The 25,026-nt window shown below is 38.1% G+C and overlaps 2 protein-coding genes across 5 annotated transcripts; one reads left to right on the top strand and one right to left on the bottom strand.

The window, feature by feature from the left end:
* Positions 1-34: 34 nt before the first annotated feature.
* On the top strand, positions 35-16,071 carry LOC124180071 (uncharacterized protein KIAA0930 homolog). Of its 4 annotated transcripts, none has more exons than XM_046565099.1 (9): positions 35-162; positions 2,370-2,611; positions 7,075-7,394; positions 7,529-7,792; positions 8,646-8,745; positions 8,839-9,144; positions 11,425-11,622; positions 12,702-13,217; positions 15,604-15,800. In XM_046565099.1, exons 3-9 carry the CDS (start codon positions 7,089-7,091, stop codon positions 15,798-15,800), a joined length of 1,887 nt encoding a protein of 628 aa, XP_046421055.1. In that variant the 5' UTR covers positions 35-162; positions 2,370-2,611; positions 7,075-7,088. The 4 variants fall into 4 exon arrangements, with proteins under 4 accessions (XP_046421055.1, XP_046421053.1, XP_046421054.1 ...); XM_046565098.1 differs by lacking the exons at positions 35-162; positions 2,370-2,611 and adding exons at positions 4,465-4,950; positions 15,829-16,071 and having other exon boundaries at positions 15,604-15,753; XM_046565097.1 differs by lacking the exons at positions 35-162; positions 2,370-2,611 and adding an exon at positions 4,464-4,950.
* On the bottom strand, positions 15,902-24,895 carry LOC124180077 (pickpocket protein 28). The gene is made up of 9 exons (XM_046565120.1): positions 24,806-24,895; positions 23,563-23,766; positions 23,360-23,480; positions 23,121-23,269; positions 22,164-22,365; positions 21,518-21,788; positions 20,666-20,789; positions 18,998-19,089; positions 15,902-18,371 (listed from the first exon to the last, which is right to left on the bottom strand). The coding sequence occupies exons 1-9, from the start codon at positions 24,814-24,816 to the stop codon at positions 18,184-18,186; spliced, it is 1,362 nt and encodes a 453-aa protein (XP_046421076.1). The 5' UTR covers positions 24,817-24,895; the 3' UTR covers positions 15,902-18,183.
* Between the last annotated feature and the right edge of the window lie 131 nt (positions 24,896-25,026).

Raw genomic sequence — 25,026 nt, 5'->3', positions numbered from 1 at the left:
CTCGTCTTCAGCCTTTTCTCGACGCCGTTGTACCGGCGAATCTTGAACTGAATTGTTGTGGCTCGCATCTATTGCAACGGACTTGATAGTTGCCCAAGAGTCTTTGCCCTGCTTTGGATAATTGCACGAGTAGTTGGATAACTCGCGCGTTGTTGCATATAGGTTTGTAGAAAGTATCAGATTAATTGCCTATCTTATTTCGCCACCTGTGCACACGTGTGTAATCACGAAATTTCCAATAATAATTTACGCCAGGTTCAATCGTAAATCTCCGACTATACAGCGGAGGGTAAACCAGCTCGTACAGAAAATGGCCCCAGGCTAGTTAGAAATATGATGCGTAATAATTTGAACTCGATCGTAATCGCCGTAAATTTTATCGATTAATACTTCAGTGGCGTTCCATTATCCGTGGGAATTAAATTTACATGTCAGTGTAATGGCGCTATTCGTTTTTCATATTTATAATCGCTGAAATAATGATTATAGTTAAAATAGTATGTAGGTAATGAAAAGGAAGCAGCGATCTCATCACCCCACCCACGCCACTTCGTTTCTCGTTAATGTCGAGAGCCCGTATCTTTGAAAGTAATTACATACAGTTCGTCCAGGTCATCGTATCACTTGACACGACGGACTTGCGTAGCGCGATCGCTTTGGGTAAACAATTTACAAGAATCAATGTTATTTTCTGCACATAAGTTTCACATTCATATTCTCCTCACGGATGAATGGAGTCTTAAGATGCACAAGGCTTGGCCGAAATACGAAAGTCAAAGTATCTAAAAACTTATAGATTATGGGAAAATATCTGCATACAATACGGATATTGACACAGACTTTGTAATTACGAAACTGCTGAATCTGTAAGGAGATTCTCGACTTTTAGAAGCCATAAAATATTTTTACGAGCCTAAGAGTTACAGAAGATTAATTATCGAACTTTGGTTTGTATGAAAAAAGAAAACAAAGAATTTCATGGATTGTAATGTCATATGAAATAATTCCATAATGAGTACATGTTTAAGAAGATTTATGGTACTTTGAAATTCGGTGAAGATAAGTTTTTATCGCTGCTAACAGACTATGTTAATTGATGGTTGAATTAAAGAAGCCTACCAAATGTTGACGTCAATTTTTTCGCGTTTCCAGCAAAAACAGTTAACATATATCTTTCGATTAATACAAGCGAACCACTAATAGTGAGTCATTTCGCCAAAGATTGGCCAAAGTTGTACCGAGTGGTCAAAATTTCAAAAAACTAAATTTGCCTTTCGAAAGATAGTACTCAAAAAGATATCCATGATTTTTTGAAAATTTTTTTGCCCAGTGGTTTTTGAGCAACGGCGGCGGCAAATTTTCGAGTCTTCGAAATTACAAAATTTTCAACTCGATATATCTTTTTTCCCTGAATAGATAGAAAAAAACTTCAGAGACGTTTTTTTTTCGTAAAACTCTGAAGTTTTGTACAAGAAATATATCGATATCCAATACTATGTTTATAACTGAGGTTTGAATTTCGTGACTGTGCTTCTTGTATGATTAAATTTTCGTTGGTAATAACAGTCAATGATGACAAGATGCAATTCATTGAATGATGCTTTTATTTACGACGTTTCGGCAGGACCACGCCTGCCATCATCAGGTTTCTGAAAAAATATTATACAGAAAATTACAAGATTAGCTAATTTAAATTAAACACATTTTACAATTTAAACTTTCGATTAAAATTTGTATACATAAATGCCATTATTTGTTATAGTTGTTGTGTTGTCATAAAATAATAAAATATTATACACTCACGTTTGTTAACGAAAATTTAATCATATATGTTTATAACCTCGAAAATCAAAGTTGAAATCTAAAAATCGATTTTCCAGCCCTTGCCCTCAATTTTAGATCGTTGAAAATATTTTTTTCGGAAAATTCAGAGTTTTTTACATCGAAAATGACTCAAAGGAACTTGGGATCTCCATAAGTACGTAGGATAAGAATTAAAATTAAAAATAATCACAGCAAAATTCACCATATTTTGTTTACTTTTCCTTTTTGATCGGTTATTTTTTGCGTAAATTATTAAGTCGAATTTTTTGGGCAGAAAAAATTAATCATTCTAAGAAATCTACTTTCGTTGCGAAGAAAAATGATTTTCCGCATGTAATCGGTAATTTTGGTTGAGTTTCACAGCTCGGTTTAATTATTTTGTCAATACTCGTGAGAAATTTTTTAATTCTTGAATTTTTGAATTTTTTAATTCACGCAAACAGCACTGTTTCCGTTATTTTCTGTATCACTTATAATCCTACGAGATTTACGTTTCTCCCAATGCTTAAATCCATTTTCAAGATGACACTTCTTTTTTTGTTTAGCTTGGTTCGACATTCAAAATTTAACGCTCGGGCTCATTGAACTACGATAATACTGGAACGTGCCCTGACGTAGTAGGGACTGGAATTCTGCGATCCAAGAGAAAAGGAAAAGAAGTGACGTGAACACCTGTTCTGTCTCGAACTCTGTGGGTACAGTCCGTCAAGAAATTTACATGGATTATCGTTGTATGGTACTGCGAGACCTTACCTCCTGCACAGATTTGGGGAATGCTTGAATGCAGGTGAGAAAGTTAGGGTACGAATGAAACGTACGCGGGATGAGATTAACGTGAGTAGTTTGTAGAGTAAAGTTTTTTCATCATTGCTGAACTATAGAAGCTGCAATTTCATACTTTTGAAACATTAAACAAACATTAAACAAACATTAAACAAACATTTATAACTGATTTGGATGGTATTAATAAAGATTTCGATGCCATTTCCTGTTTTAATGAGAAGAAAAACGTTAAAATTGGCAGTATTCAGCCGATCGAACTCAACGTAAAAGTTAAAAATTGTGTAACGCAATTCGATACGGCATCTTCCACGTCAGCAGTATCGATTTGTTATTGCGGTGGTCTCAAAACTGCCAGGATTAGGATGAAAATGAATGATGAGAAAGTAATGGCATTTACCTATTTTTAATGAGCTTATTCTGATAATATTCATATACAAGGTTTCATATCACAGATCGAAGTTGACAAAATTATTTTATCGCAAGTTCGCAAATGAATGTTACGTTCGGTAAAAAATTCATCCGATTAGATCTACTGAAATTTTTCTAATTTTGAGATAATATTTATTTTTTGTAGATAAGGGAAAAATATTTTCTAGATTGAAGAAGGTTCAGATGTTCAAAATGAGCCGTTGAAGTTCTTGCCGTTAATTTAAGGGTGAAACTTTCGTGAAAACTGACGAGCAATTTTATAATTTCAAGGTTACAAAAAATACAATGAATCGTAATGAAGTAAAACATGTTCATATGCATTTCGCAAACGGGTTTTGTGCAAGGCAATTCTAAAGTTTCAGGACAGAGTTCTTTCAATATTTCGTTACTTCGAGACCATTCTAATAAAGGTCTTTCTCGTCCGACATTTTGGTAAAACTGATTTTGCGATGTCCCAATATTTCAAGACTACTAGAAATTTTCCAAGATAGAAAAAAAAACACACGTTTTCTGTCCAAATGGAATACAAAAACCAGCCGAAGCGGCAATCATTATTGATTCCTGATTTCAATTCTAGATCGCCATGTCCGGTTCAGATACGTTTTGTGACCCAATTATCGCGGTACATGTCGAAATAATTAAACTCGCGACTGTAATCTGTACGAATGGTATTTTTTTCCTCCATTTCGTCCTAACCTCAGACAGCAATCGCGTTTCTTTCACGAATAACTGCAGTGCGAAGTCCAGTTTTCGTGCCCAGTCTGTTTGGTTAGAATATCGGTCAAGAAGCACTTCGGTATGGTCTTATAATGTGACGAAATTCATCAGAAGCTGCTTCTATACATGTTATTGGTAGAACAAAAAGGGCTGCCACGCCTCAAGCGACCTGAACGGGCGTAGCAAGTGAGAGTCGAACAAGTGGTTTTCCGTAAGGTTCCAGATTTTTTACTTTAAAAAAAAGATGTCCCGTATTTCCAATGCTATCTATAGAGCTCTTCGTCAGAAGCTACAGAATTTAGTTTTCACTCATACGTGTTAAATATTGCAACGCAAGATCAGTTTCTTCGATTTACTCTACTTTTTTAGTTAAACAAGGCTTTAACGTCAACTTATCGTCGCACGAGCATTAAATTTTCGCAAAAGTTACAAAGATAAAGTATAGTAACAGTGATCGTAACGAGAAAGAATAGCAACGGATACCAGACTTGCCGGTAACAGCTATAAAACTAATATTCATTTTCTACCTCAAACTATATTTTTCGATCGTGGTAAAAAATGAAAATAGTCAAGGACTGAGCGGTAACCGGTACTAAAAATTTCTCTCAATGCGGCTAAACCAGCATGAAAGTTCGAATCTAGCGCGCGGTTAGACGCCCAAAGGAGCGCCGCGTCGACTCGTAGTTATCGACCGCAAGTCGCCAAGGCGGGGGGAACATTGCGTACGTTCTTCGTTGAAAGGAGAGAAAAGCGGCGCGGACTGACATCATAGACGTGGATAACGATAAAAGTGTGTTCAAGGGCTACCTGTCGGTTCGATCGTTCAATAACAATAATCTGATTTGCTCAAGATGAATACCTCGTGACGCGCTACATTCAGAGAAGCTGAGAAATCGGACAATTTCTCACACTGGGTATCGTTGCCGTTCGATTAGTCACGACAGTACGTTCTTCTCTTTTTACGCGCTAGAGAGAGACGGCTCTTTTCTTTGAGTCAGTGCATTGCGCGGTTCGTGACAACTCTCTTCAATCGTGACGCGGCTCGAGTCGACCGTGCCGATACTGACAAGTGATTCTCGATGGCTAGTTTGGCCGGTGGATCCACCGGATTATTGCGTCCTCCGACGATGCTTGAACAGCTATTGGAGGAGATTAATTTTCAGAGGACAAAGGAGATGCGTCAGCTACTCAAAGATGGTTTGTATTCCCCCGAACTGTGCCGTTTTCCATGTTATTTTCACCGTTATTTAATATTATGTAGATAGCGAAAGAACGTGCGGTGCAGAGATGAAAGATTACTTTCATACGGTTGTCTGATGCTCGGCACCGTTCAAATTTTTTTTTTTATCGGTTTCATGGCAGGCAATCGATTGATGCTTCGCTTCTCATTAAACTCACGCTTAAAATCCCATACACCGCACGTACTGGATGGAGGCTGTGAAAGAGAATAACAATCGTGCAATGTCAAAATGTTTTAGGAGATAAGAGATACTTTAGATAAAAGGATTGCAGTTTTATCACTGCTGGGAAAACAATTTTTCGTACAATTGCATCGTTGTATCAACTTTGCGGACTTCAATCTCATGTAGAACGGCCTAAAACACTGCGTAGCGTAATATTTGAACGGTGTCTTTCAACTGACTGTTTACAGGATTGTAATTATTGTCAATTCTACTATACACAGGTTTGGATAATAATACCTACATTAGCATGATAATTATTCACAAGCTATTATTATCTAGTATTACCGCTACGTCACTTATCACTTGACCACAAATCGTTAACGCAGGTGCAACTTTAGCAAAACCAGCTGCATAGGAAGACATTCGTAGTTATAACTACCGCGAGGATAGCTGCTCGGAACATGACAGTCAATTTTCTCAATTATGTACAGATTTTAATTGCAGTTCTAATTGTAAGTTCAAATTTTGTGAGTTACTGTAACGACGCAGTTTCATGAAAACTTTTTGTCTCGGGACTTGCATTGTTTGAATTCCGTTTAGATTCCGTAAGATTGTAACCGTAACAATTCATTATACTTTAAAAATTAAACTCCAATGAGTTAACCCAAAGATTCAAGGTAGCGTTTTTTCTTTTGAAATTTGGTTACGTTAACGTTACTACTTCCATCATGTTTCTGATTCTGATTATTCAGTTTCGGCTACTTAAACCCAATACGTTATACGTCACGAAAGTGCTTGTTTACTAAGCGTCAGCTGATCAATATAAACAACTTGATAGTCTTGAGGGGGAAGGCCACTGTGACGGTCGAAAAAATAACCGATTTTAAAGAATTTATTTTACAGGGAAAACTAATTAATAAAGGGATTGGATTGTCGTTATCATTTTAAGTGTATATTAAACTTGTTTCACGTAACTTTTTATTAAAAAATATTTTAAACTAACAAAGATGAGACCTTGACTTAACGACTAATAAAAAAACTTTCCCCTCCATCGTGGCATTGATATCTCGGTGAAGGATTTTCTGAAAATAATAAACAAATATTTATCAATTTCTATACAAATGTAGCTATCGCAGTATGTGGTGGTATCTTTTTATTATTTACAAAATATCGACGGTTTAAAAAAAAATTTACAAGTCATTTTTTTTCTTCAAGCCGTCGGCATTTTGTAAATCATCGAAGAAAGGAAAAACAGTCACGTACAACGATAGCTACATTTGTATAGGTATTGATAAAATTATTTTTTTTATTTTCAGATAACCCTTCAAAGAGATATTAATGCCGCAAGGAGGGGAATTTTTTTTATTAGTAGTTAGGTCGAGCTCCATATCTTTGTTAATTTCAAATATTTTTCAATCAAATTTCTGCAAAACAAGTTTAGTATACACTTTATAAAGTACCAACTATCCGATCCCTTTGTTAATCAGTTGTCCCTGCGAAAAAAATTCCCAAGAATCGGTTATTTATTCGGCAGTCACAGTAGCCTTCAGCCTTGAATATCCAAGTGATAATAACTTGCAGTTTCTTTACTCTGGTGACGTGCTCGTTAGTCAAATCATGGTCGACGATGTCATTTGCGGCTATACTACAGCTCTTCGACATGATGAACAAAGAAAATCTTGAGCATTACCTAGATTCATCGTTCATTCTCTAAGAAGGTCCGCCAAGGAATATTATCTTCGAATTTTTTATTGCATCCCTCGTTTTTTATTTTATATTTATATAGTTGGCAATAAGGATTGATTTCAATACTTTTTGTACGTGAAGGTATTTATTTGGATGGTTTCTTTTCTTAATAAGATCATCCGATAAGCACTCGCTCGAGTTAGAGTTCAAACGCCAAAGATTGTTGTTTTAGATTCGGGTTTCGTCATGCTCCAGGGTACAACATATTGGACAGACTTATTCGTGCGTCACTTCCTATTCCAAGCAGAGCACACCATAGACGGTGACGATCTGCTATTTTTCGTACGCAAGAAACACGTCAAAACTTCGTCTCGTTACTTACCCAAGTTCGAAACAGAAGTTGACGTCTTCCGCAAGGATAGCAAGAAGCTTCCTATTGGCGATCCAGATATTGACTGGGAAGAAACTGTGTACCTGAATCTTGTAGTGCATCAATTTGATTACACCCTCACGTTGGCGATCTGCACTAGAACGAGCCCGAAAGAACTTCAGGTATTAGCGAGTAAAATAATGAATACCTCATCGACCATTTTTCAATTTTCTATCATTTTCTCTCCGCTTCTCTCTTCTCCACAGACTTTTGCTGAAGCAAATATGACGATTTCTAAGCATAACCGTGTTTTCAGGTTCTTCGAAGACACTCGCAAAAAGTTTACGCTAGTCCAAGCCGCCGTCGCATGGATGCCAAGGGCGACCTGGAAGAAATGACTTACCCACACATCTGTTTTATGGTGGATAACTTTGACGAAGTTTTCTGTGATATCTTAGTCAGGGATGGTGAAATGGTCTGTGTTGAACTAGTGGCTTCGGATAGAGACGGTGCTGTTCAAGGCGTCATTTTTCTCGGATCCATCCGCTATGACGCTTTAAAGAAAGTATATGATGCTAGGGTACGTATACAACCAAATTCAGGGTATTTCCGAGTAAACGTAGATTCGACTGCCAGTCGTCGCGCCTCGTCAACGTGAGTTGGTAACAGTTAAAGACAAATGAGACGCTCTATTTGAATCATGTCAAAATAAAAAATAAAAAAATCTAAAACAGTCCAAGAATTTCAAGTTGTATGGTTTGTGTCAATGGTTGGGAACACAAATAAAACGACGTTGCTTCTATACTATTGAAGAAATGATTCTGAGCAGTAAATTAAATAGCTAAGTTAAGATATTAACAATTGGAGAAAGGAATTTGTACCGTGCTTTGATTTTGGTGATTTTGATTCAAGTCTCACGTTTTCGGGCACATTTTCGCTGACTAGATTCTCATATATTGTCTTGAAAATATATGAAAAAATATAACATTATTTTATAGTTATAACGAGAAAATAATGTTGTTGACGATCATCTGTTGTACCATACTTACTCTAATCTAATTTTTATTTACTCTGGAAATGGCTACTTTTAAAATAGCTTTCTAACGATTTCCAGAGATATCTACCGCAAAGGAAATACACCCAAATATATCAGACTCAAATTGAAAACACTATCGTCATTTAACAGTAGTTCATAGTGGATTAATAATTTTTAACATATCAATTATAAATCCTCTTCTGTTCGTATCGTTGATATCTTAGCTTGGGTGATTCGAATCAAATTTGAACTCACGTAACGGTTATTCTCAATTTGTATGATAAGAATAAAATGAACTCGGTAAATAAATTTGTTTTTAATGTTACGGAATGAAAATGACCGAAAAATATGTCTTTCGTCACTTCCTCCTGTGAATAATTCCCCTTTATTTTTCCAGTCTAGTTTGAGTACAAAAATGGCACAGCGAATGACGTTCGGTCTCTTTTCTGGAGCAGCGTCACAGAGGGTCGAGTTCGTTCGAATGAAAGGCCCTCAAGGTAGGGTCCGAGTGTCTTTGATTTCCCGACTTGTACGCTACCGGTACAGTACGTTTTCCTTGGATGAAATCTATTCCATTGCTTCCTTCCCAGGTAAAGGTCACGCAGAAATGGCCGTGACAAAGCCGAAAGGATCCGGCGCCGAGACTCCGACTTCCGAGCCAGGTTACTGCGCTACAGACGCCTTGTGGGACGCCGACTGGGATGACGCCGAGGAGATCTTCATGTACCGTCACCAGAGACGTCTCTCAGATCCGAGTGCGAATTTGAACAACTTTGTTCGCGGCGGATGGCGGACAAAGCCGGATTCTGCGGCCACGAAAGCTCGGTCAGAAAACGAGGGACTGGACTCGATGGCCAACGGGCTTAGTGAGATAGAAGCGGGCGATGTTCGGGATGGTAATTCTAAATCCTACGAGACTTACGTAATGGTAACGACAGATGCGCGACTAATCGATCATCGGTTGCAATGCACACCGTGACGGTACGCAAGCTTGCGGAAGTAGTTTTACAACATTCGTTGATTTTATACGTATTTATGAAAAACTTCACGTGACTTAGATTCTTGCGACATCGCGGAGAAGTAGCCAGTGTTTTACTGTCGGTAATAATGGCGTTGAAATTTCAACTCAAATACAATGAATTCGATTCTGTCGTCATTAAATCGTAAGGCTCGACAAGCATACTCTTATCTTTTTATCATTCGTTTACACTCTGCATGAACATGTATGTATTTATGTAGCTGCACACACTCGTTCTCAACTCGAAGCTTCTTTCGAATCCCTAGATCATGTGTAAGCATGACTCATGAATCGTATTTCTCAAGTTCATAGGTTTTGAAAATCTGCAGTATGCTCCAGAATATTTTCAATACAGCTTCTCTTTTTCCTAGGTTACATAGTTTGAAAAATGCGTGAAAAGAGCCGAAGCTGAAAGTCACTTTATGAAAAACTATATGCAAATGAACGCGGTAGAAAACTGTTTTTAGCACGGAAGAAGAGTCGCGTTTGTTAGGATAAAAATATTTATATTAGTCTATGCGACGTCACTGTTTGATTATTTACGTATAGAATTTTTGTTGCTCCGATCCTCAAGAAACAGCAAACTGTTCTCAGAAATCTCAGGTAGATAAACGTCATATTTTTACGGGATTTTTCAATTTTTATACGTACCTTGAGAGAATGCGAATAAATTATGCCGTGCGATATCGATAGTTGGATCGGGTAACATTTAAACGGTTCGTTTGAAAAAAAATTTACTCTTAATTTTTTACGAGCTTTCGGAAGTATCTGGATCCCAAAAAATTTGTTATGCATTCTCAAATACTTCTGTGAAGAAATCCTAAAAAAAAAAAATCAAATTATATTTTCTCGCTTACTGTGAATCTAGGAATCTATTCCAACGTCAATCATGAATCCAAGTATCCCGCTAGGCAGAATGGAAACCGTTATAATCTATAGCTATAGATAATCTAAGCCCTCTGTTCATATTTGACTACGGAAAGAGGTTATGTCTATTTTCATCGTCAAAAGAGGAACAAATGTAATCATATTAGATTAAAGTACCATTAATGGAGTCTTAAATATCCTAAAGATATTGTCACAATAGAGATTTTCACATTCTCTTTGAAAAATATTATCCTTTAAATGTTTTGCATGGCAGTTTTTTTTTTTTTTTTTTTTTTTTAGTATTGTGGCGATCCTGGTTTCAACCAAATCAAAATTATATAGCGATGCCAATGGTACGAAAAACGTCATACCAAATTTTATAGATAACATGAAACATCTTAGAAAAATAACTCAACTCAAACCTTTCAACATTTTTTATATATATTAGAAATCACACTTTATCCTCAACGTTTATGGTAGAAAACTGCTACACAGATCTCATTGATACGAACCGGAATAAACTCGACCCTCGGTAAATCGGGCATTTACTTGTTCGTACCGTCGCGAATTTTGTGAAATGCAAAAGCTCTTGTAATCTTCGAATGTTTTTCAATTCAAGGTATCACTACATGATGCAAGTAAAATAAAAAACTATTTCAATATTGAAGTAGCGATACCTACTGAAACCAACAGCGAGACACAAATTTCCTAAGCTTTTCACTTGACCATATTCACGGGCTTTCGTCTATGTGCAGCATGCTTAGAACACCTTACGAGCAATATTATTTTCATCAAATCTATGACTAGTGAAATAGCGAGTATTGCTTTGTTCTGCACAATGCTTTAATTAGACTCATAAAAACTAGGCGAAAAAGAAGCTGTAATTTCATTCCTTGCAAACAATATACTGGCACTAGTGCAAAAACCTTATAAAAAATTATCTTCACTTCAGGCAGTTAATTGGAACAGGCCGACTCGATAATTACTCATTGTCAAAATATGCAGCAGTGACGGTTGACCCTTTCAAACGCACAGCAAAGTCTGATGTTCCTTAAAAATTATTACCTTTACGAGGATTTTCAGAAAGTCTAAACTTGATTCGAAGCTCCACATTCACGCATTGGCACAACCAAAGAGACGTCTTTAGGCATGCGTAGTACACGACATTGTCAAACCAGCATACAGGTGTATCATGAAGCGAGCACACGTACAAGAACACATCGTATCTCCTTATGCGAGCTTGTTTCTTTAATTAATTGTCGTTCCTGGTTTGCTGGCTGTTCGTTTATAGCGGAAGTGCAGGAGACTTGCAGCTGGGGCGGGCGGGGCTCGCCACACTTGATTGGAAATAGCAGAAGTCCACGCTCGCAACGGAGAAGATCGCCTCTACTGCCGGCGAGGTACGTCAACCGGAAACAACGAAACTCCCGGGAACTTCCAAATGAAAATGTGTCACCCAGTCGCAAGGAGGCCTATCACGAGACTGGCGGTGAGTGAGCGAGTGCGGCGTGTCGAGTGACATTCAAGTCTCTTCAGCGGATTCGGTGGATTATACACGGCTCTGTGGTATCGTGGAATCAAAACTGCCCACCTCGCCAAAATCTTTACTTTGAAACGTCATTCGATGTTGATCCGCGGAATGGAGTTCGAAATCGTGATCGTGACGTTGCTGGGAAAAAGAGGCCAAGCGAAACGTACCGAGTTTAAATTACACCAACTGGACAGTTTAAGGATGTAACTTCGAATTTCGTTGAACGTACGTAGCTAATTGAAATTTGGAATTTTTAGCCATATCGGTATTGAGGAAAATCCAAGCACGTTCATTTGCACATAATTAGAGGTGGTATAGCGGAAATAACAAATTAGACATCCTGAAGTGGTTAATTTTTCCAGAGCTTAAATGATCGCGTATCTGGAATAAGAAACGACGGGATTCTGGAGATTCCAAAGATTTCGAATCACAGTACGGGAGAAAGGGCGGATATGACGGGTTTTTACTGGGGTAAACAAAGCGTTAAAGTCCGGATATAGGATCAAGAACAGACGTGGAAGTTTGGAAGTGCGATCGGTATGTTAGGAATACACTTGGTATACAGTTCAAAGATTGATGGAAATATAATTTCACTTAAAATCAATTTGCGATCACGATAATGTTTTCAAATATGCATAACTTTTGATATCTTAACCACGCAATGATTTCGCACATAACGCTTTTGTGATCAACCGATGATATGATTTGCAGTATTTGACGGAAGTCCAGCAGCCGCTTATTAATTAAACTTTCTACAACTGATTTGGGGTAACTCAATTCTTTATAAAAATTCCACTTAATAACATTCGCTTTCACTTTTGACCTCCTTCATACCTCATCACTGTATTGTTCTAAAATTTATTCTACCGGACTGTACGCCCTCGCCAAATCAGAGCCGTAGCGAGTGTCGAGTTCGATGCTAGTACAGGAATCGGTGGGTTGAGAGACCGATCGAAAATGTTTCAAAATGTTTTCACGATACCGAACAGAGCAGCGACGGGGTGGTTTAACCATTACTCACTTGAGTTTCGTGATAGGCCCCCAGAATCACCATATCGAAGTCGGAAGTGAAATACTGCCACCAGGGCCGTGTCTGACAGATGACAACGTACGGCAAAAGTTAGACTCCGGAGCGATATTAGTCCACGGAAAAGAGGAGCTGCCTCTGAATTACGCGGACGATAATAACACCGTGAGCACCGACGCCGATCGTCGGATGTTTAAGAGTACGGAAAGTCTGAGCGCCGAGTCGCTCCATCGGACCATCGACAGTGGCGATATCGAACTCGCGAATGGAACGACGGTTATCGCCGATGACACCCTCAAGAACAAAAACCAGAACGAGTCGACGCCCTGCGACAAAAACGCAAACACTAAAATACCGAGAACCAATGGATGCGCCCAAAAACAAAGTGCGACACTCCCCAGAAGGCGAAGGCGACGCGCTCTTCACGGAAGCCTTCGAGGAACTCCGCTGCCTCCACATCGGGTCACTCCCGATGGTACGGCCATCTACTATTGGTGCGAGCTCCCGCGCCGCCCCGGTTCACAGGGTAATCAGCCATTTTTATGACAATTATAAGAATAGTTATAACGGTTGCAACGACGAGGTTGACGATGCGAATAATCTTTGCGCTTACATACTGCATCTACCGTCATTTACTTGCCTAAACGTTGCGATACATTTGAAATTCATTCACAGTCTGTATCGTAGTTCCGAACGCTTCTCATTCTACCGCACACTTTTGTCAGCCATATTTCTGTATACCAAGCTTGTTTGCCTGCGACCACGTTATCACGTTTTTTTTTTTTCTGAAGTAATTTGTCCGATTGATTTTTTTCTATTCGATGTGCGTGTTCTGAAGTTCCAAGGGTATGGGTTACTCGCCATGAAGGTCCCGAAGTAGAGAAAAATTTGGCGTTTCAAACGTTCCGAGTGAAAAGACATTTTTGTATTCAAAGTAGACGATGCATTTAAAACAGATCGAAAAGAAATTAAGGATGCGTCGGGCGTGTTTAGCCCGAAAAAAGAAATTAACAACAGCAGATTTAGATGGTTAAAATTTAGTTTTGAATAACTTTATGAGGCTTATATTATTTATCTGCGTTTCAGAAGAGTAAATCGTAACAGTTGTCCAATTTTTCTAAAGCAAGATTTATTCAGTTTATGAATGGACTCGTTACTAATTTTCAGTGTTGATGACACATCTCTTCGAATAATGCATGACTTTATTAATTATGACTTGTAATGATTTTGTGTGGAACGATTTATTGACTAACTAAGATAGGGATGTGGGAAAAATTTTGTCTAACATGATTTGCAGAGATTTATTTTGTTTGTAAGAAACGATGCATTTTCCTCAAAACTTTTTGGGCCACCAGATAGTGAACAATAAATATACATATAATATGCATACCTGGTTGGTCCTTACTTAGGGCTCGAACGATTTTCTCAAAAGTCACGCCAAATCCGCTCCAAATAATTCAACTACAATGCCTTAATTTTTCCCCAACGTTTTTACATTTATTTTGATTGTCAGGTATAACATGAACTTTTTCGTTAGATAACCGCACCAACGCCCACTAAAATTTCCTAGTTACAAATTTTTTTTCAAAATTATTACTCTTGCTTCAAATAATGAGAATATAACCGAAACACGTGTATTTTAAATGGGGAAATCCACCCTCTAACAGGCAGGGTTACGATGAAGAATAGACAAAATTAAGGAATTGTTTTTGAATTATTTAGAACCGATTCGACGGACGACTGTTTCAAAGTTCGTTCAAACTCTAATAAGGAGCACTCTAAGTATACCGAGATAACATTAAGATGAACAATTAACGTTCTTGTGCTAATAAACATGAATAACACAAATTTATGTCAATCATATTGATGAATCGTAATGTCGAGCATTTCGCGTAAACACGTTGCTGCTTTTACTATTGCCCACTGAAGCACGCAGCGCTGAAAAAATATTTCCAAGTCTTTTCGGAGTATTAAAAAGAAGAGTATGTTGAGATGTGAAAATACGAACTCCATGATTGTGTACAGGTGATATAAAGCTAGCTTAACCTTTCAAATTCTACGTTTTCCTTGATAACTATGGTAAAACTAATTACAATTTCATTCTGAACAATTCGAATTCAAACTATGCTCTGCTGGGAGTTGTTGGGAAATCTACGTGGAATGCATGATTGGTAACTATCACAGTAAAATTCAAGATATTACTGCTCTAGAGTACAACGTATCGATAGAAGTCGACCAGTATTAGTTACAAATTTTCGTGCACCAGAACACGAAATTCATTGTGCAGTGTGAGTATCGTGACGTGCATTTTAGCGAATATGGTAAATGGTTCACGGCTTGAACTGGACCGGGATTCAAACCAAGGACCTTTGGCTTTTCGCGTGATTGCTCTGACCACTGAACTACGCCGCTCAGCTGCAACCACGGTCATATATACAGGTCGTGAAACTCTATTATCTCTAAGGGGATGATCCCTCATGCTTGTCGGTCATGCTTCACAAGTGGTCCGTTGGACGTGTGGTGCTTCGATCTTGGTTAAAAGTGATCGCACCCTGACGGGTACCAATGCAACGGAATGTTTCGGCTTTTCGTTTGATTGTAATGCTGCAAAAGATTTAGAAACTCAAACGGTGTTTGTTCCAAAGATTCATAGAGTATCAAAATCCATGCGTTTAAACCGTGCCTGACCGTAGTCATGCATTCGGTGACTGCCAGTGAAAAAATAAACGTTGAATCGGCTGTCAGAAAATGGCGACAAATCATGTAGAGAAATCAATTGTTTTGGTAGTCGAAAAGATCATTGAGCATTGAGATATAGAAGCCTCTGACTTTGGGTGTGGTGGAGGGTGTGTCACTGCGAAATTTCAAGTAAGGATGGTGTAGTTACCGATGTCCTGTCTGTCTGCTGGCAGAACTCGACGACGGAGCGTACAATCCATTGTGGACCATGCGCGGATTCACGCAGACGTTTCACTTCTGGAAGGAGACACGGCGGGCCCAGTCAGTTCCTCTCAACGCTTTCTTGACATACATCACGCTACCTTGGTGGAGCATAGCCAAAGGTAGGATGGAAGTTCGACACAACTTGGAGAAAACTGTAAGCACTTAGTTGAACGTACTTCGTTTCGATGTTTCAGATATATTAGATCACAGAGAAGGTCCGATTCTGACGTTCTAGCCGGTCACGGAGGTGAATTTTTCTCAACATTGTTTTATTACTTCACATTTTTGTGCAGTTACAACGTTATTACATGGTTCAAACTGTACGAATGCATTGAAAAAATTGAACATTTTAAGGCTGATGTAAAAAAAAAAAAAAATCAAATGGAAAGGTATATAAATTCTATCCATAATGTACCAAGAAAAAATCGTCTTGATTTATACAGTGAAAATATATTTCGACAAATACAGCAAATAAAAATAATTGTTGATTTAAATCTCCCGTTTCCAATCCATCTTCACATTAAAATACCTTGTAGGATGATTCGTTGCCGGCGATTGATTTGTCCGGAAACAGCGCAGGGTTTGCTGCAAGACGTGCCAGAGTGGCACTAATCAATTCACAAACTCCATCGGACTTGCTGCGTTAGTAAAGTTATTGGGCGCTGATTTTTGTTCTTGTAAATTATTACCACACCTGTTTCTCGGCAGTTTTAACTGTTAGACACGACTATTGATTCAATTTTCTCAGAATTATCGTTCACACAAAACTAACAATTAGATATACGTATGGAAAGCAGCATCAGGTGTGTCCACAATTCATACTCGTTTCAATGGTGAATTAACCCCCTTTCCTGATCAACAACGAACCTTCTACATCTTCTTATATCGATTTCGTATTTTAATTTATTAATTTGCGATCGTTCATCGACATGACTGACTTGCGACCTCATAAATAAATATTTTTAAGATTTATGAACCATGGTGGAGTAGGTACCATCTGGCTCTTGCTGCACATATCCCAAACTAGAAATAAAGAAATAAATAAAGTATAACCTGTGATTTTTATACCTTCTACGGCATAAGCAAAAAAAGAACTGAAGCTTAATTATGCTCATTTCTGTTTTCGTATATTTACGTTCTCATATTTCTACCGTCCCTGACACTACCGGTCACCGACTCAACGAGTTTACAGTTTACAAATTCGTGGTCACAATCACAGATCATTTTCATTCTTGTTCATATCCTCTCCTATTCTATAATTCATAATTCATCACAGCCTGGCGTACACCCATGTCAGATACAATCATTATAATACACCACAATGTATCAAAATGTCTTGATTCTTGATCAAGTAGTCACAAATGAAAATCGAAATTTAGCGCATGCAAATAGTGCAACACACGCCAGAGTCCCAACACGGTCACATGGACATTTTTAAGTCCACGCCACCGCCACTAACTTATCAATCGTGACGTCAGGGGCTCCAGCACACATTTTAAACCCACCTCGATCCAAAAACACCCCAAGTTTAAGCCACAGGAGCCGTCAATTTTTTCTTCCAACGATGCCAATAACCCGAAAAAAAGAATCCATTCGATACATGGAAATGCTCATAATTGACACCGGGATCTCCACGAGCTGACATGAACACCTCGGTGTCCACGCCGCAAAGAACCAGGCGCGTCTAACATTTATCTGCGCCTACTCGTGTTCAAATTCAAATTGACGAACTCTCCCCTCGTACCGTTTTTAACTCAGAAACTGACATTAACTTGACTGTCTCGAGCACTTCTCGTCTCTACCACGTCTGGACCACGACGGACTATCCTCAAAACTGGTACGCTACCCTCGCTCACGTCTTTTATAACCGATTGTAGTGCCCGGCTCGAGTGGCCATTCTCGAAAGCTTTCGACTAACGATAAGGGATCCGTTACTCATACATACCTCCTACGTAATTCAACTCAAATCTCTATTTATAGGTACAGCAACAAAAATATCTTTCTTTTTTTATCTAAACTAAATATTTTCTTCCTTTTATTAGCATTGCCGTGAGCATAAAATTATTCTTTTTGTTGCAAGTTAATATTTATCTTAATCAGTTGGTGACATCTACTGTTTTATACTCTATCAGAAATAGTCTCATCGATTGAATTGAATGGACACAAGGTGTGACAATGCAAAACTTGGAATATACAATATAATAATACATATTCGATCTGCTCAGACGATAACCATCGAATTTAACGAATTTTAACGTCTCGTACTTTTGTTTCTAGAAATATTGCGGATATTATTCGGTATATGTGGCAGATATATATTACAGGGATATGCTACTTGCAGTACTGTTTACAGGTCGTTTATTAACTTCTGCTATTAAAATACGTATTTACGAATTGTGTACCGCAGCTCTGTGAACCGTTTGTACTGTACATTATCGACACCCTCTCTCCGTAGTTACTTGTAATCAAAGATGTATTCAGTAGCGTACAATACACAGGTACAACGTCACCTTGCTGCGTGTCTTGTTTTCAGTGTATCTGTGTTCTACCTATTGAGCAAACGGATAAACGGTGGCATATTGATGAGGCTGCGGCATTACTTGAAGAGGAGTTTGCAGAGACAGTGACTTTCGTCTATAAATTCGACACCAGAGTCGCAAAGTGATGAAGTATATTATCTCCACTAGTGACAAGAAACTGAAACCCATAAATAGTCCAAGTAGGCCTCCAGTGTTTGCTGAAATTCGAATTAGTTACTTCAATTTTTTGCTTCTTATCGCTTTGGTTTGCATTACTTACAGTAATTGAAATTCTATTTTATATTTGTTCAGCACACTTGTCACTAAAGGTATCTGGTGCCTGACAAGCCAACGTTTTACACAATGGTGACATTAACGATGAAAATATCAGATGTTTTGCTTAGGAGATCATAAGCATTACTTAATTACTTAATTTACGTACGGACCGCAGGTAAAAAAATACGCGTAAGTCGTATCAATGTTACATGAAGTATCGTTGTACCTATGACACCAAGAAATGGAATACTCGTAGATATTAATTTCAAATACATGCTCATTGAAGAAATCGAGTTAAAGATGTTCTAGATCAATAATCCTTTGTGTATTGGAAACATGTGTATCACATTTTCATGAGGAAGTGTGACAAGAAGTATTTTAAAAAATACTAATATGTGACGAAATTTGAACCATTAACCCCGAAAAACAGGAAAGAACTTGTTACATGAAACTTAATTTGTAGTCGAAATTCCATGTCAATCAAATAACTTTGCAGACGCCATAACTTGTTTGCGTAACATAATTCAATTCATTCCATCTAGGAACGAAAAGGTGGATTTATACTTACACAATAGTTCAGTGAATCCGAATAATTCATTTTTGACATGTGCCGTAAATTGCGAATCCACAAAATATAGATGAACTACAGCAATGTTTTCTCTGAAAGTTTGAAAAATATAATTTAAAATTTTCAAACTCCAGCCAATCGAACGGGAATTTTACATCATAGAGAGGGAAAACCATCAGCGTAACACTGACTATGATATTTGATGTTCGTAAGTCTAATATTCCAGACTCTGCTGTGACGTGTAACTTCACCGATGTACCTTGTTAAAATCTGAAGCTTTTATCAGCGATGGAACTTTCGGAGAAGCAGTACGATGCTCGTCAACTCGTTATCATGTTGTAACTTCAGTTACTTTAGAATAATATAGCTGTCCGATAAAATAAAGCATGTGCAGCAAACACAGACAAACATGTGGCAAAATGTGTACTTCATAAACACGTTGTGTCGTGTTGAAGTTTGGGGATTGACTGTCTTTTACGATAATAGTGCTTGCCGAAGCAACCTAGAAATCCATCTATTGACGCCATGCATTCATCTCTAAGGGTTGAGATTCCCTTGTTTGATTATGCAGAGTAAAATTGTACAGTAGTCTACAATTCTGTACGCTTAATTAATTCAAGTGAGACTTGAAACTCACTGTAATTGGGCAGACAACCGGATTTCAGTAATCAAATTTTTCATTTCCAAAAATGATACGGACATTGAAAGGTATAATTAAAGTGTTGAAATATCTTACTCACACGAAGTATTCTCTGTCCTTCTTTATGTAGTCCGAATCAATGTCAAAACTCCGAACCAATTTGCTCTGGGAAAGTTCCGCGTTGTAATTTATTTCAAAGCATCCCGGCCAACAATTACAGCTACTCCTATTTCACAAATTAATTATTTCTCAGTTCCTGGTCATAATGTAATCGATTTATTCTGAATATAAATTACACGATGCATCATCATCTACTGCCTATAAGTACCCGCAAGTATGAACAAGAATTCCTGCTTTCCTCTGAAGCCTACGTGAGCAAATCAGATATTTCTGTCTCTTATTTTTTGTGTTTAGATCGTGCACTCTTTTTTACCGGAACCTTCGACAAAAGAGAGCTCCTTGAGCGAGCTATAGAAAAAATGAGTCGTTCTCACTCGCACCAACGAGCTGGCAGCTGTGCACAACGAGAAATGCTTCACCATGTACGTGAACTTCATTCAATTTTCACAAGTCCTTTCACAAGGACCAGAGGGATGTAATTTACGATTTTTTCACTTCCAATGTCATTACTACCATTCGGGTACGTCTTATACTTCAACACGTAAATTTCATAAGGCGATTTTTCCGCCACAAGGGCGTAACCCACATTTATATCGACTTTGCTATGGCCAAATGGACGAACTTAACAAAAATTGAAGATACAGCAACCCGAGAAGCGAAACGCTCCGTGATCAAGTCCCAGTCCGGCCCAAGCTTTCAAACATTTTTTCTGGAATCGTCAAAATAGACCTCACAGTTGGGTTCCAACTGAAACCCCGTAGGTACTACTCTAAAGCTTCTTTCGACTTGTTAGTCTTATTTAAATGGAATACACGAAGTTCTGAATGTTTTGGCGATCATCGAATGACCTTCCCTACGCCAATTGCACTTATTGTTGATCACTAGTGAATATTAAAATATGAACTCACGTTTGGCTTGCGTTGAACAAACTTGTAGTATTTTCGTCGTCGTATAGTTTCAATTCCATTATGAGTCGAGCCTGATCCGCACATTTCTCATCCTTTTTTCCACATATCGTGGTATTTGCTGATTCTAAGTCAAAAATAGGTAAGTACTTTAGGCATAATATGCATCGAGATTCTGTTAGAGATGAGTACGTTATTACACGTGGCCTCTACAATCCAAGCATGCACATGGGTTGTAGTGTAAAGTTGTCTAAACTTGAATCATCGACACCGTTTGCGAGACATACCGTCGAACCATTTTCCAAGTTTACCAAAACTTACATTCAAAATAACAGTTACCCTGCTCGCATCACCTTTGATAAAATGATAAATTACGTTTTACATAATCCACACTCGAAATTCGTAATATTTTGAGGTTAACTACCGTTACAGTGATAAAAAAAAATCAACAATTCACCATCGGTTAAATACGTATTCGGTATTTCCAGCCTGACCATGTCATTATTTGATAAGTATCTGGTTGTTTATCTTGTTTGTTGGGTTTAGAGTGCAGGGAGAATTCAGTGGTGTACAGTCCATTCTGAAATAAGACTGGCTTGTTCAGACGTTTCGGTCGAATTATGTGATACAATCTTCAGTTTTGACTTGATTTTAAAATTCCACCTGAGATATTATAGGTTAGCACGAAAAGCCCGGCTTTTGTACATTGGACTGCACATCCGTAAGTTCGTTACGAATTATTTGATAAAAACAAATAAATTCTTTGTTGGACCTCAAGTGTTGACGTAAAATGAGATCGAATCCTTTGTGCACGTTAATAGGCGTTACAGTATTTTGGTTGTACTTTTTTCTCACTTGGCATGTAATGTTGGACACAGCTACAAATTTGTTGGGTGAAGTTAGCCTCGCACTCCAAGATGCAATTCCTTTGCGTGTAAGTCCTGTAGTACTTCAAAGATCTTTCAGAGGTAAAAAAACACCTCCGTTTTTTTCGTGGCACCCTAATTATCGATCTGCTTGCAGATGTGACGGTGGGTCGAATCACGATTCTTGTTTCTTTACCAGGTTCTACGGTGAACGCAAAATCCGCTATTTTCGGGGTTTCCACTGGATTATGCAGGAGCATCTGTACGGAATAATAAATTCACGGTCCTAATAAAATTGTATAGTTGCATATCTGTGCGGGGTGCTTCAACCGATTTCAACCTGGTCACGACGGGTGCCGATTTCCATTTTATCTGCATATTAGAGCATTGTCGCAAGGTCAAATACGAAACGACTTTTAGTGATCGCACTGTTAGCTAAGTACATACGTCTAAGCTACAAGTAATTTTACTGGGATTCACCGAATAAATCCTTTGGAAAATTGCATGCTGTAAAGCATCGTAGAATCAATCGCTTAGGAAATACGATGGAATTTTTTCAATTTTCGCCTTCAACTCTTGATTCGCTGAGATGTTTCGTGCTGGATTAAATGTTGCAGTGAGATACGTTCACGTACCTTAAAACCAATACTGGCAGTGGATGAACAGTAGTACTCCGAGATTTCAGCATCGAGAACCAAGGTAAGTCCGAGATGTCTCCCTGCACCATACGGTCTCCAAGGTATGGAATCGGCAGGCGTTTTTGACGCGTACCCTTGCTCCGGAGTCCAGTCGACACTCGTGAATGGGAATGTCACGTTCAAATCAGACATGTCACGTCTGAAAAAGTTCAATAAATCGTGCAGGAGTTATTATCTTACTCAAAAGCATCTGAGATTCAAAACCTTGCGCCAAGTACACTCAAGCGTACACTGAATTGTATTGTTGCATGTTCGTCAAATTCTGTTCAATCATACGTATGAAACAGATACACACACCAAAGTGAATCTTGCTTGGGAAACTTTTGGAAAAAGTGATATTCTTCAGTATTATCATCACTCACGTACGATATAAATGATCCGTCAACCCCGTTTCGAAATTGTAATTAATTCGAAAAAAAGTAACAATTATATTTCGGAAATGTGACTCATTTATATCAATAAGATATGTACTTATGTGAGATTGCGTTAGTGAATCTCAGAAATAATTTTAAACGATATTCAACAAGTTCTTGTAGCTTAAACATGACCAGGGAAACCCTGAAAATTCTATGCATTGCCGTATCCCTCGCCTGAAGCTCATTGATTACTAATTTACCTAATAAATTACGATAATTTTGAAAAATGCGAAGCAGGTCTTAACAGCACCCAGCAAAGATTGTCTTGAAAATGTCGTCATAACGTAACATGTGATGTTAGCCTTTTTTTAGTATACTTCAAGCATCTTGTGGGTGACTCTTAGGCGAAACTGAAGGATATCTTTCCGAATTATGGGGACTCTTTGAGGACATTTTTAGGTTTATCTTCCAAAGAATGATTTGAGCTTGACAATCAAACAGTTTTGGCAAGGACAAAGTTAACGCGTACTGTACTTACGGATTATAAAATAAGTATTTTCGATGCACGGCATTGAAGTTACAGCAAATCCCTTCATCAGTCAATGTCGGATTGAAGATTTTTTCACATTCTGTAGTATTTTGATGCCATCGACATAAGAATAGCATATCTGTGCATGGTTGGCTGACCTGCAGGGACGGAGACATTTGGTGTTACAAATTATCGGTAAGCCTGGATCGATTTCAATAGAGAAATACTAGTTCATCAGCTCCACTCACGTTTATCATGAAACGTTGTACGTTGCTCCACTTGCCTGATTCCGAATCGAGATCGTTAGTGGATGTTCCATTCTCAAGTTTACAAATATCGTTAAGTAGAACTTTTTGTAAATTATCTGTTCTGAAATATAAAGCAATTCTGCGATAGGCAAGCTCGACATATCCTAATAATCGATTCATAGCGGCAATTCTTTCTTACTGACCCTTGATTTATACGATCAGCTTCGGATTTCTTCGCATTGTTCATATTACACACAGTTATAGATGGAAACGGTATCTCGACCAACGATACGGGGTCTGGGCTGAGAGAAATTATTAAGGGAGAGTCCGTCCACTTTTGATAAAGATTCCAGATGTAATATGCTGCTGTCAAAACGGCTACGATGAATGAAAAAATCCAGAAAAACCTGAAGACAGTTTTTCTGTGTAAATATTTTTACCCCACAATGTGTGCAATTTTGTGAAAATTACAGTCTTACACGTCTCATATAGCACCGAAACCTTTTAGATTTGTTCCAAAAACACTTCACACTCAACATCGACTGTATCAGAAAATTGTTTTCTAAATATTTTGTGTAGCAAAATTTTTTATCTATTGCGTAGAATTATTTCCAATTGCAAACGTTCAGACTATAAACAAGGCCGCCAAGAACCAAATAATAAATTCACGGTAAAAAAAAGACACGAAAAACTTATCGCCAATCTCCGTGGTTAAATTTCAAAAAATACCAAGCGCTATACGATGTCTCGAGAAATTATACGTTATGAAGTTGGACCTTGCTATTCTGTGTTGTGATGTCGAATCATCGTTCCAAGAGCTACGTACTTAACAGGCGTCTAATACACATATGTCCTGCGCGCAGTTTTTCAAAGGAATATTGCCCGGTGCGATCGATGACCATTTAATTTGTCACCGTGACAAAAATTTTTCTAGTTTTATCAATATGGGTCATCGCGCATAATCAACCATCTGTATTTAGAAACGCGTTGTCAAAATATAGTCCATTTCAAAAATTATTTTCGGCGAAATCAGCGACCGTGAGTCAGTGAATAAAAGTGATTCGAAAGATTCTTATCATCGCTATATCACCTGCTTCATACATGTCACAGCACACACTTGCACAAAAGCTAATTACCAGAATCTAACTTTTGGTGAGGTCCCTTAGAGCTTAAGCGCGACGAAATATTTCCCCGAAACTTTTATATTCTTTCTCTAGCCTAGCTATACCTTTTCCGCTCCGCTGGATCACCTGTTACGAATTCTTACTTATTGCTTACTTGGTATAGCAAGTAATTCATTTGTTCATAACTTAGTTGACTGAATAGTGCCGTATAAGTTTGACCGGAAATTTCATTTCAAATTATTCAAAAATAAGTATAAGATGTGGCTTGGAGCTTGAGATGGTGGAGCAGATGCCTTTTTTTTCAATCAAGAGTAAATCTCACCTCTCGAGCATCGACAAAGTGGCATCTCCGACATATCTTAGTCCATGCAAGCTACTCGTCAAGCAATACTGCTGCGCAGTAACACCGATCTTGTTCTTCTTGAGGCAAAGATGACTTCCATCTCTCGGAAACTGTAATCTAACACAATATCGCAGTAAGCTTGCAGTCCGTTCTTAATTTTTCACTTACTGGAAAGGCTCTAGAGATTGAAGGTCAGATAT

Source organism: Neodiprion fabricii, chromosome 4 (genome assembly GCF_021155785.1).
Source record: "Neodiprion fabricii isolate iyNeoFabr1 chromosome 4, iyNeoFabr1.1, whole genome shotgun sequence".
In the NCBI taxonomy this organism is placed as follows: Eukaryota; Metazoa; Arthropoda; class Insecta; order Hymenoptera; family Diprionidae; genus Neodiprion; species Neodiprion fabricii.
This window is presented reverse-complemented; position numbering and strand designations above follow the sequence as displayed.